Source organism: Anastrepha ludens, chromosome 3, assembly GCF_028408465.1.
Source record: "Anastrepha ludens isolate Willacy chromosome 3, idAnaLude1.1, whole genome shotgun sequence".
In the NCBI taxonomy this organism is placed as follows: Eukaryota; Metazoa; Arthropoda; class Insecta; order Diptera; family Tephritidae; genus Anastrepha; species Anastrepha ludens.
This window is the reverse complement of record NC_071499.1, coordinates 35,047,371-35,059,628: the sequence shown is the minus strand read 5'-3', so window position 1 is coordinate 35,059,628 and position 12,258 is coordinate 35,047,371. Positions and strand designations below refer to the sequence as shown.

At 36.5% G+C, this 12,258-nt stretch overlaps 2 protein-coding genes across 5 annotated transcripts in view; one reads left to right on the top strand and one right to left on the bottom strand.

Moving 5' to 3' along the window:
• The window catches only part of LOC128857400 (uncharacterized), a 104,921-nt gene that overhangs the window by 30,285 nt on the left and 62,378 nt on the right, over positions 1-12,258 (bottom strand). The window contains exon 10 of the mRNA XM_054093145.1: positions 5,764-5,899. Within this exon, the coding sequence (XP_053949120.1) occupies positions 5,764-5,899 (136 nt within the window). The remainder of the gene's footprint in view (positions 1-5,763; positions 5,900-12,258) is intronic.
• LOC128857401 (transforming growth factor beta-1-induced transcript 1 protein) overlaps positions 1-12,258 on the top strand; it is a 77,664-nt gene that overhangs the window by 13,589 nt on the left and 51,817 nt on the right. For 2 of the 4 annotated variants that reach the window (XM_054093146.1, XM_054093148.1), the window contains exon 2: positions 6,023-6,449. In XM_054093146.1, the coding sequence (XP_053949121.1) occupies positions 6,447-6,449 (3 nt within the window). In that variant the 5' untranslated portion in view covers positions 6,023-6,446. Of the gene's footprint in view, positions 1-5,892; positions 6,450-12,258 lie in introns of all 4 variants that reach the window. The other 2 variants (XM_054093149.1, XM_054093147.1) reach the window with 2 other exon arrangements.

The window sequence follows — 12,258 nt, the reverse complement described above, 5'->3', positions numbered from 1 at the left end:
TTATGAAAACAATTTTTGTTTCTCAAAAAAACAAAAAATGATTTTTCCCAAAAAATGTTTTTTTTTTTAATTTTTAAGAAAAAAATTTCTTTTTGCCATTTTTTTGCAATTCTTTTTCCCGAAAATTTGTTTTTTCTTTAATTAAAAAATGATGAGGAAAAAATAATTTGTAAAAATATTAAAAAAAATTCGAAGATATTTCACTTTAAAAGCTCCTATTCCAAAATTTTCAGCACTAAATAAATCTGAAAACTAAAATTTTTTTTAGAATATGTGGAACTCTCTATGAAATTTGAAGGGATTACTGAGCATAGTGTCGGAAATTAATAAAAAACATAAAAATGGCAAACAACTTTTTTCTTAAAACCTAATGATTTTTCCGAAAAAGTGTTTTTTTTAGTTTTTGAGAATTTGTTTTTGTTTTATAATTTTTGAGAAACAGTTTTTTTCCCAATTTTTTGCAATTTTTTTCTCCGGAAATTTGTTTTTTTTTAATTAAAAAAAGAAGAAGGAAAATATAAAAAAAAAGACGAAAATATTTCACTTTAAAACTCGTATTCCAAAATTTACAACACTGAAAAAATCTCAAAACTAAATCTTTTTAAGATATACATATGGATCTCTATGAAATGCAGGGATTACTGAGCATAATCTCGCTAATAAAAAAATTAAAAAAATAAAAAATGTTTCTCTCAAAAACTGTGATAAAATTATGACATTTTTTTTCTCAAAAATAATGTAAAAAGAATAATGATTTTTTCCAAAAAAGTTTTTTTTTCATTTAAAAAATTGAGAAATACAAATTTATAAAAATTTAAAAAAACTTAAAAAAATTGTATTCCAAGATTTTCAACACTGAATAAATTTCAAAATTATAGTTTTTAGTTTTTACTTCAAACCTATAAATAAAGCAATTTAAAAAAAAATCGACGACAATGTCCAAAATACTTGGATCGCTTGACATGGAATAGCTCATTGGTGTATTCTGGCTAAAAATCCGTATGAGTATGCAGCAGGGTTAGGTTAAATTAGATTAAGATGGCGGCCGCAAATAGTTGAAGGCTGCATTCCCTTAGGGGAGAATGCATATGGCGAAAACCAGTGGTCTAAAGCTGCGTGATTTCAATAAAGTTCCATAGGCTCCTCTACTATAAACTCCTTAAAGTTCCTCAAAGTAATATATAAAGTGAGAGACAGAGGCCTGAAGCTTTGACACACATAAACAAGGCAGCTGAGAAGAATAAACTGAGGTGATTCGGTCTCCTTTTGCTCCATACAATTCTCGCAGTAGAGACTTGCAATTATTTTGACTTTAACCACGAATTACAGCATACAAAAATGGCATACATCAAGTGCTGTTATTCCGCTCTGAGTGACAGAATCGTTGTGTATGTGACGTCACACTTGTGCGATTTATTCGCGTGATGTTTGTGTAATTTCATCTTCATCTTCTTGCATTCTTGCTCGATTTAATTATTTTCCTCAGGCAACTGCATCAGTGTCACGTCACAACTCTCTGATGGGCATAGTCTTGTATTCTATCATTCTTGCACTCTAACCCCATGGATTCATATGGAACATAATTCTAGTTTGATCTGCACCACTGGTTGCGGTCTGCTTAGTCTCAGAAAGTTTCTCATCGACACTTATGGCTAAAAGGATCTTAAAACGATATTTGTCAAGGATATTCGCTTAACATTTCCTGAGCTGTCCAAAAGCGATCTAAATGTAACACTAAAGCGGTAAAATAACTTCTTTTTGCTGAAAAAAAAACTTTTAATGAGTGGCCTGTCTAGTCAGCTCATTGGCCATGCAGTTTGTGTTCACTTACATCACTCGGATAACGAAATAACCAGATACTATCAAAAAGCATATCAGGCTTTCTCTGACTAATTTCGAGCGCACTATTAATGGGTCTAGGATTCTCCTTCACCTTTTAAAGTGTTTGCTTACAACCCATTGATTGCTTTTTTGATGGAGGCTACCATCACTTGGGATACACTTAAGTATTTTTGAAGCCTAAAATTAAAATAAATGTAGACACTTCTGCCTTCCGCCTCGCCTCATCTTTTGCAATTCATTTCGTAAATATTGTGCTGAGAAATTTTCGTTGTTAGCTTTTATTTTATTTGCCTAAATTCAATTTAGAAACTCACCCATTCTCATTCATCTCACTCTAATAGTAAACGCTGAGGGTTAACTACCAAGGTTGTCCCCATGTTCATATGTATGTATGTAAGTGTACCATTTACTTGTAAACTTGAACATTTGCATGCAGATCCACAAAATGGAAAACCATTAGCACTCAGCCAATAATTTGTTGTCGCCACACTGGCGTTTCATTAGGAATTATTAAAACCTTCAGACACATTTAATAGTAGCACGCAGGAATAATATTCGACACAACTAACATATCTACATATGTATGTATTTACAAATGGGAATTTTTACATACAGTGACTTACAAAAGCTATCGTTACGAGAAACCAACGCGCAGTTACTGACTGTACGCTGGAGCTGATAACTAAAGCAAAGTTAGTCGGCCTTGAAGTTAATGTCGATACGACAAAATATTTCGTTGGGTCTTTAAGCGTCACACGATATGGCAACCAGGAGGTCGCCCATATATTTTTCACAAAGTGGAGAGACTCAAATGCCTGGGTGTAAACCTTAGCAGCACTACTGACCCCCTAATCGGCGTGAATGATAGACTAGAAGTTGCTAATAGAAATTATTTTGCTCACCTGAAACTTCTCAAAAATAAATTACTATCGAGGTCGTGTAAGCTACAAATCTACGGGACGCTAATAAGACCAGTAGCAACATATGGCTGAGAAGCATGGATACTGACATATAACATAAGGAGCTACCTTCTCCGCTTTGAGCGTAAAATCCTAAGAAGGATATTTGGACCAGTAAGGAAAGCTGATGGAAGAATCAGATACAATGATGAGAACGAACCATTTCATTCCCATGGCAGCCGGTTCTACGATACCGGAATGACTCGGGGTTTTCCTGACCAAGGGCTGCCGCCCCAGTAAACTAGCCCTATCTAGTGAACAGTCTATCATCAACAAATAATCAATTCCTCTCAAATAATCACACCAGCTTTTATAGATACGCCTTGGAATTTCGCATTCACGAAATATTTATTGCCAGCAAATATTTGCTTGAAGCCATGAAATTAACGGCGAGTTTCTGCGCCTAAAAAAATTCTGGTTGTAAAAAATAAAAAATCGCACGAGCTTGGCGAGAATTGCATTGCCACTTAAAACTTAATCAATAAAAAAAGTATTGCTTGATTGGATTGAAAAAATACATCCAGATTCTTGAGACTGTTGACTTGTTGATCTTCGTTGAAAAGGAAATGCCTTTCAAAGCCACATTTTCTACAACAGGGCCATGCAATAGTTAAGAAGTCTTAGCACTAAAGTTCTGGAGTGACCAACCTCAGAGACAGATGCGCCCACGGTATTTTTTATGGTGCTCACACTGAGTAACGTAAACGTACGCCTGTATCAACTGACACGATGAAACTAATGAGAGCGCCATGTAATTTAATTCTCAACCGTTCCATTCCGTAGTATCGTAGATCGTTGTTTCATCGTGTCAGCTGATACGGGCACACAGGCGTACGTTTACGTTGGTGAGTGTGAGCCCTATTACTCTTCTTGTGGTTGCGACTTCTAGTGATTTCGTTCAAATATAACCCGGCTTCGACTTTCGTTTTATCGAAAATGTATTTCTTGTTCTACACTTTATCAATTCATAATAATGACCGGGGTTGTATAAGTAATTTGTTTCTTTCATTTTCATTTCTATCCACCCAAAATGATGGCCATTCGGTAGAAGGGAGTGATTATTATTGTTTGAACAAATAAATAAAAAAAAAAAGTTTTTGAATGATGGAAATCTTTATTTTGACATTTACGCACTCCATTGCTTGGCTGTTTATATACTGCAGCTATTAAGTTCACTACTGCCAAATATGATTGACTTACGAATACTAAAGGTTTTTCCAATAAGAGGTGTTACTTTGATAAAAGATCAATGGTTTCGTTGCTTGTGTGGCACGTAGCGCCGTCTTGTTGAAAATAAATGTTGTCCAGATCAATACCATTCAGAATCGTTAATCATCTCGTGATAGCGCAACTGTTGCTCCAGCTTCATTTTCGAAAAAGTAAAGTCCAATGACTCCGCTTAACCATAAATTGCACCAAACAGTCACACGTTGAGAGGCTTTTCGACAATAAGTCTTGGATTTTCTGCGCACCAGATACGACAATTTTGCTTGTTGCCGAAGCTACCGAGGTGGAAATGGGCCGCATCACTCAAGATGATTTTTCGATGGAATTGCAACGTCCTGCATTTCAACGTCCCAATCAGCAAAGACCGACGTTGTTGATGATCGGCCGGCTTGAGTTCTTGTGTTAACTGGACTTTATAAGCCTTAAGACCCAAATCTTTATGCAAAATATGGATGTAATGACGTTTGTGGGATGCCTAATTCCAACGAACGACGAAGAATGGACAAACCTGGGTTTTCTTCAACACTTTCAGCTACAACAGCAATATTTTCGGCTGTTCTTGAGCGACGTGCACGGGCTTTATTCTTCACATCACTAACTTATCCCAACAACTCGAATTTGTTCACCAATTTCTGTATTGCGGTCTGACAAGTTGCTTCACCATGACCCAAAAATGTTCGTGTTTTACGAACCGTCTCTGCCAAATTTTCACAATTTTTATAGTGAAGTTTAATAATTTCAGTGCGTTGTTAAGGCGTGTATCGTTCCATTTTGATTAATGGCGTAGTTTCTACTTGTCAAATATCAAAAAATGACAGCTTCAAAAGTGACATCTACCGAAATTTCGGGGGATATTCAAAATAACACCTGCTATTGGAAAACCCTTTATTTGCAAAAATTATAAATCTTCCGATAGGGTGATTAATTTTGCGCCGTCTTGGAAGGGGTTTGAGAACTTACAATGATAACAAATACAAAACAGAAATATTGCGAGAATATTTTTTTATAATCTGGTAGATAAATCCATAGCATTAATTTTTTCAAGTTCATAATGAAACAGTTGACGTATCACTCCGGCACTCCCCAAGTAGCACTAACGCACCGTTTTTATGAAGTTCATTAATGTTATTAAATAATTTGTAAATGCCATGAGGCCAGCCCATTTTCATTTAATGTTGTTGTTGGTGTTGTTTTAACAGTAATAGAAACCCCGTCAGTGTAGGGTGTATCACCGGTCGTCTTCGTCTGGCTCATCTAAAGGTAGGCCCAGGAAACATGCTGTTACGACAGGTTGGGTCCAGAGGGAGAGGGGTATTAGATGAGCAGGTTTTAAAGGGCATGTAAAAGGGTGGTTAGTGTCGTGCGGGGTGTCTTCACATGCAGGACATATGTTTGGTATTTCGGTATTTTCACTTAATCGTGAGTCGTGTTTTGTGCACACAGAAACGAGCAGCATGAAAGATGTAAGTTTGCACGAATAGTTCGTAAGTCACTGTATGCAGGTATGTGAGTACTGTCGTATTGCAGAAAGAGGTTACCACCCGATAAATCGTTTTATAGGGCAAATAATTGTATGGGCTGCCTGTGTGCGCTGATGTATAGACTATACACATTCTTATATACATACACATATATACATATGTATGTATGTACATCTTCGTATGTAAAAGCAGAGTATCTCTACTGGTGTTATTCTACCATTGATTCTTGTTTAAATACATCTAAATATACTCACCTTCCTCCTCACGCACTTTGTCCCTGTTGGCACTGTATTTTTCGGTACTGGTTTTCTTCCCATTATCACCTTCTGCCAGAGAAATTAAATTTTTGTTGAAAGCATTGAGTAGTTCTTCAATCGTTTTAGAAGCATTCTATGAAAAAAAGTCAACAAAACAATTTCGTACTTCATTATAACGAAAAAATAAAACTTAGAAATCTTAAATCTATACAAAAAAAAAAAAAAAAACTAATATAAAAATTCTTTTTACACGAAGAGCGTAAAAAATACAAATTTGCAATAGGAAACGCATCGAAATCGTCTGCAGTTAATTTCGAATGAAACTTACAATTTACCAATATAGCTGAGAAAGCAATAAAAAGCAACAATTTTGCATAACCATCAAAAACAACAACAACCGGCAGCATAAAGTAGGAATATTAGCAACGGCAACAAAAGCAACAAACAACGAAATACTCAACAAGTAATTCTTGCGCTGTAAGTTTGTTTCGTTTTGTTTGGAGATACGCGAATACGCGAGTCGATAGGAGAGGAAAAACAAGAAAATTGTGCGTTGTGTGTAAAGGGGCAACAGCATATTAAAACAACAAAAAAACGAACAGGTCAAGATCATAAAAGAGTTTGCGTCAAAAGCTGCAGTCAACATAATTGAAGAAGAAATAAACAAATCAACGACCAAAATGGTGAGTAATAAATATATGGGTGAATATGTTTGCAATTTACAGTTATTTGTACAGTGGTGCGAAAGTTAATAGCTTAAGTAACTTTTCAACGGCACTGGGGGAAGAAAAAATCAATGTGATTTTCAAAGCAATCTCAATCTTTTCTTTTGAAATCAAATTTCTCACAGTGTTGATGTGAAAACAAGTTTATAGAAAGCATTTTTACTTTTTAATTCAATTGTTAAACTTATGGTTTCTTTGGTAATTGCGAATTGTGTCTTTCTTTTGCTGACCTTTTACGCTTTTTTTTCGCAATTTGCATGTGAATAGACCTGCTGATTATTTGCTGAAATTTAATGACTGAATTAATTTGAGTTTTTTTGCAAAAAAAAACAAAAAAAAGAAATTTATGAAACATCAAATACTTATCTATACAGCAAAACAATCGTTTTATATGCAATTTTTTACAAAACAGCTTAAGTCGACTTAGCGCTTTCTGCATGAAATGCGCTAAATTGTTGCGTGTTAATGTAATATTTCATTTAGTATTTTTTAAATTTACACAAGAAAGCATGGCAAGGCTTGTATATTTTAAACTTTCGAGCTTAGTACTTTTCTTCCTTGAAGCCTCCGCTCTTCAAGGAAACGAAAGAGCGATGGTCCGGTCTAGAACGTTGCAGAACTGCAAAGTGTTTCGTGACAAGTCCGAGTAGAAAACTGTCAAACTTTCTACTAAAACTTGGAAAGAAAGGCTTTCGGTTGATGGTCGGTATTATTTCAGGACACAACCCATGGAGTTAGCATATAACCACCTTTGGAATCATTAAGGACCCAGTGTGCCTGTCTTGCTTGGAGGAGACGGATAGCACTGAGCACTGTCTCTGTGAGTGTCCTGCTTTTGCTAGAGAACGGCTACGAGTTTTGGGTTCCGATGTCGTGAGAATGTGTAATATTTGTTCTCTAAAACTGGAGGATATTAACAAATTTGGAATCTGGAAAATTCTCATAGTACTAACTACCTTTCCTATCTCTTTCTCTGATACTTTGCTCCTTCCCTCCTTGACTATCTACCCTCTTTCTGGAAAATTATCACAGGACTAACTATCTCTATCTCTATCTATATTCTTTCCCATCTCTTTCTCTGATACTTTTCTCCTTCCCTCTTTGACTAGCTTTAAATACAATGGGCTTTTCAGCCTGAGTGTTTTAGGCGCCAACAAATCTTCTGGTGCTCCTTGGCTCGACCTTTTCAAATTTCAATTTCAGTACTTTTCTACTTAAGTAAATACGGCAATAATGCTTTACCTAAAATCAATCGCTAATAAACTGTTAAACTGAAACATTGAGCGGTCGGCTTCTTACTTTAGCGGGTATATCATTTTACAGCAGTCGTTCATAGCAAAAAATATAAAATTTTTCCGTAAAATATTAATATTATTAACACAAGGCCAAACCAGCTAAAGTTAGATAGGCTGATTTTTAAAAGTGCGCAGATGTGCATGTGATAAGGCCAGCTGCATTAAAAATATGTGAAAATATTAATTCAAAAAAGATGTAAAGACCATAGAAATCGTTTGAAGTTTTTTCCATATCCTTCTGTATCCTTTTCTGTATGAAAAATTTCTAAAATAAAAATTAAAAGTTGAAGCATTGCTTACTAAAGGCTCTTTATTTAAGGTAATTCAACCCTTTTTCTGGGTATAATATGTAGCTTGAGGATAACAGCGAGATGCCGGGTCGTATGAGTGATTTTATGGAAAAGTAGCGGTGATAGTTGCTTATACGCCAAGAGGTTTCATAAACAAATAAAGGGTGCTTATATTTAAAGGTATTGAATTTTCTACAGAAATATCTACCAAATCAGTCAGTTTAACTAAATGCACGTTTTTAACATTTTCCTGTAGTTTACTCTGTCAAATTTCTGTGTAAAGGCTGATAGCCTAATTCTAATGTGCATTAACGGTAGTCCATAATTAACTACAGTCCAACATACGATTTAAACCAGCAAATTCCCTTGAAATTTCCATTATAATCAAAGTGTGTTAACTAACAAACGAACAGAGTTAATGCATAGCAGCAAATGTTATGTTAACAGTGACAGTCGTATTATAAAAGTAAACATTTTTAGAAGATACTCAAGGCACAGCCAGGGGCGTAACTAGATAAATAAAAGGGTAAACGTTAAGGCATCTCAAGTCTCACTCATCCACAGCATAGATATCCAAGAGTGCTCAGACTATCTCTCTGAACGGAGAGGCTATCTGAAAGGTGCTCTGGCTAGCCAACTCTTCAGCCATGCAGTTTCTTCCAAAATATTCCTCTGATATTGTACCCAAGTTTTATAGCAAAACAGTTAACTCATTATCAACTTGATATGTACCTTAGACCTAGTTTATATGTATGCGAGGTAACACTCTGGACCATTTTGTGGAAGAACACTCAAGTTATGCACTAAAGGTTAGATAGGAAGCTGTACCACAGTCGAGATTTAAGTGACCCATTTAAATAGTCTATAATAATTTGGTGATGCACATTTTTAGATTAACATTAGTAAGGTTAAGAATGAGCAGAGTTTTACAGAGCTTCAACTGCTATTTCATTCTACGGGCTGAGAAAACGTGAAAATTATTAGAGTTAGAAGAAATAAAAATCTCTTGTAATATCACGACAAATCAGAGTCTTTCCTCCACCACGAATTCCACATCAATGTTTTTTGCGATCTCATGACAGCTTTAGCGGTGCTACATGTTGTATATTTCCATAAAAGCTCCCGTACTGGAGTGATAACAGCGATAGAAGGTGCATACGTTCGCTTTAGTTGATCCAACATTTCAGGTGCTTTATTCGTAGCTCGTGAATCTTTCGGTGCTTGTGTCATTTCTTCTTCTTCTTGATAGGTGCGATAGTCGCTTACGCGATTTTGACCGAGTTTAACAAAGCGCGCCAGTCGTTTCTTTCTCCTTCTATACGACAGCAGTTGTAAACTCCAAGTGAAGCCAAGCTTTTGAGGCTTTCTCTTTCTCTGCTATCACCAGCTGGTACCGCATCGAATACTTTCAAAGCCGGAGCGCTTTTATTCATTTGGATGACATGGTCCAGCCAAGGAAGCCGCTGGATGCTTATTCGCTGCACTGAGTCTATGTCGTCGTATATTTGTTGTTGTTGTTGAAGTGGTTGAGTATTTCCACTGAAATAACCCTAATTAAAGACCTCGTTTAACGATGTTCGTTTTTGTTTTTTTTGTTTCTAAGTCAGGTACATTTAGTGAGGTCCAAGTATAGCAGCAAATTCTTTATCTCGATGTCTGAGATTTTATTAATTTGCTGCAAGAAAGGCTTTCCGAAGGATCGGAGTCGTGCCCTATCTAGCCCTGGACATTCACATAAGTAGTGGAAAAGACTTTCCTTCGCTACTTCCGCTTGACAGCTTCTGCAGATAGGATTGAAGAGTAGGTTGGGTCTAGCTGCATGATCTCCTACTTTCCAATGGCCTGTAAGGGTTGCAGTGATGCGTGAGATGTTTGGCCGGGAGCATCCTAACAGATCATTCGTCCTTTGGGTTTTGTATGACGACCATGTGTTTTTTGTTGTAACATATGTAGTTAGTTGCTTCCATCTTCTTTCGGCTAAAGCATGATAGTGTGAAGCAATGGATGCTTTTATTGTGTTGAGTGGGATGGAGACTGCTACCGCCTCTGCTATTTGTAGTGTCGAGCCTTTTCTTGCTAGCTCATCCGCTATCTCATTACCCCGTATGTTCATGTTACCGGAAACCCATATCAGACTGATTTCAAGCCAATAACTAAGCATTTCAAGCTCTTCTCTACACTGTAAGACTAGTTTGGATGAAATGGAGTTGAAGTCTAAGGCCTTTATAGCTGCTTGACTGTCTGAGAAGATAGCTACTCTTGCCCCAACTTTCTTGTAGAGTTTTAGTGATTTGCATGCTTCTCTGATCGCTAACAGTTCTGCCTGGAACATGCTAGCATAATCAGGAAGACGAATTGACCGAGATAGGTTGAGCGGCTGCGAATGGAAGCCAGCTCTCACACCACAGTTCATCTTATAACCATCGGCTTAGATTTCGATATCGTATCTTCCAATCACCTTCCCTTTGCTCCATTCGGCTCTCGGTGGAAAAGTTCATACAGCACATTCTCCCATCGCTTACGATCACTCACTGGTATTGAGCAACGTCACTTTGTATATTCACTGGTAATATATATATGTACATACATACATATTTTCCTGCCGTTCTTAGATGAAGCATAGGGCTTCAATAAATAATTTGAAATTGGATTTATTTAAAACTGGGAACTTCACTTGCCGTCAAGAGCGTCCTGCTTGTAGCGCTTCTGCTTCAACTATTTACCTTCGCGTGCTCGATGGCCAGCCACATCTGTAACTTTCGTGTGGACTCCAGTCTAGAGCCGCTTTGGAGATGTCTTCATTGGGGTTTCCGTAAAGTGTGGCCAATCAATTTTTACTTGTCATGCCGAATTTTTTGTTAGTTATTACTTGGGAGGTCGTAAGCTATAAAAGTCGTTTCTTCAAGGCTTTTATCTGCTGGACGATGCAAACAATGCACACTCAGTGGTTTTTTTCCAACCAAACTGATCGGAGAGGTCACACTACTGCTCGCCTTCTCATAAATCACTCACTTTCACATAAGAGTTTAGTTGCTACTCAGGAAATACTCGACCAAAGCGGGAAGTTTTAAGCTGTTTAAACTGATTGCCACGGACCTCTGGTAAGTTGTATCATTCTCGATACTTTATTGAGGGCAGGCATTTGCAGAGAAAATAGTTCGCGAAATATTGCTTCAGAAATACGCTGCGTTAAAGAACTCATAAAAAATGCTTCAATTTGATCGGCCCTTTCTGAAAGCCCTTTTGAATTGTAATAAGCCCACAATTGATCAGCGGCTCCTTTCAAATACATTCAAACTAAGCCTTTTATGTGGTTTAATGATAGATTTTATCAGCTATAACCGCTTCCAATTGAATTAAATATTTTTATTTTAACATAAATCTTTTTGAAGAAATCATGTTAGGTCAATTTTTCACGCCAATCCATTTACCTTTGACTGTCAACCGCTTGGCAACACAACGCAAACTCGCAATTTTGACCAATAGTTGATTATCGGCTTAAAGTGTTAAATAAATTAACACTCGAATGCCAATATGCAAACAAAGAAAAAGTTAAAGCAAAGAAAAAAGAGTCACAAATAAGAGAAAATAAATATTTAAATCACTTAATTTCAAGTTGAGCGGAATTTCTAAAATTGACCAATATTTGCGAAAAGTAGTGACGCAATTCGGTTAAAAGAATAAAGCGAAAAGTACAATATAAAGGTATGAAATTTAAAAAAAAAGAACTAAAATTATTTCGAAAATTGCTGCTTTATTGATTTGTTTCAAATAGCAAATAAGAACAACTTTGCTGTTTTACGAAGAAGAAAATATTTGTTCAGTTTTTTGGGTAAACTATGTACTTGGCGCGATTTGTACATTAATGCGGGCTTTTGCAGTTTTAATACATCTACTCCACCAATCTAATATGCATGAACAGTCAGCGTCAAAAGAGAGCATACATGCATCTCGATGGAGAGGTTAGTGATGTGACGCCTAACGTGGTACCGTTACTTTGCTCTCAGCGAGCTTGACAATATCAGCTGAGTTTCGTGACGTCACCCAGTGCAGGACACATAAGTGTGACCAGATTTCCATTAACTTAATTTAGCTTTCTTTTTTGTTCTCTAGTGTCGAAGTTTTGCCCGTTAGCAACACCGAATATCGCAGGCCATGGAACGATGAGCTGTATGAGCTTAA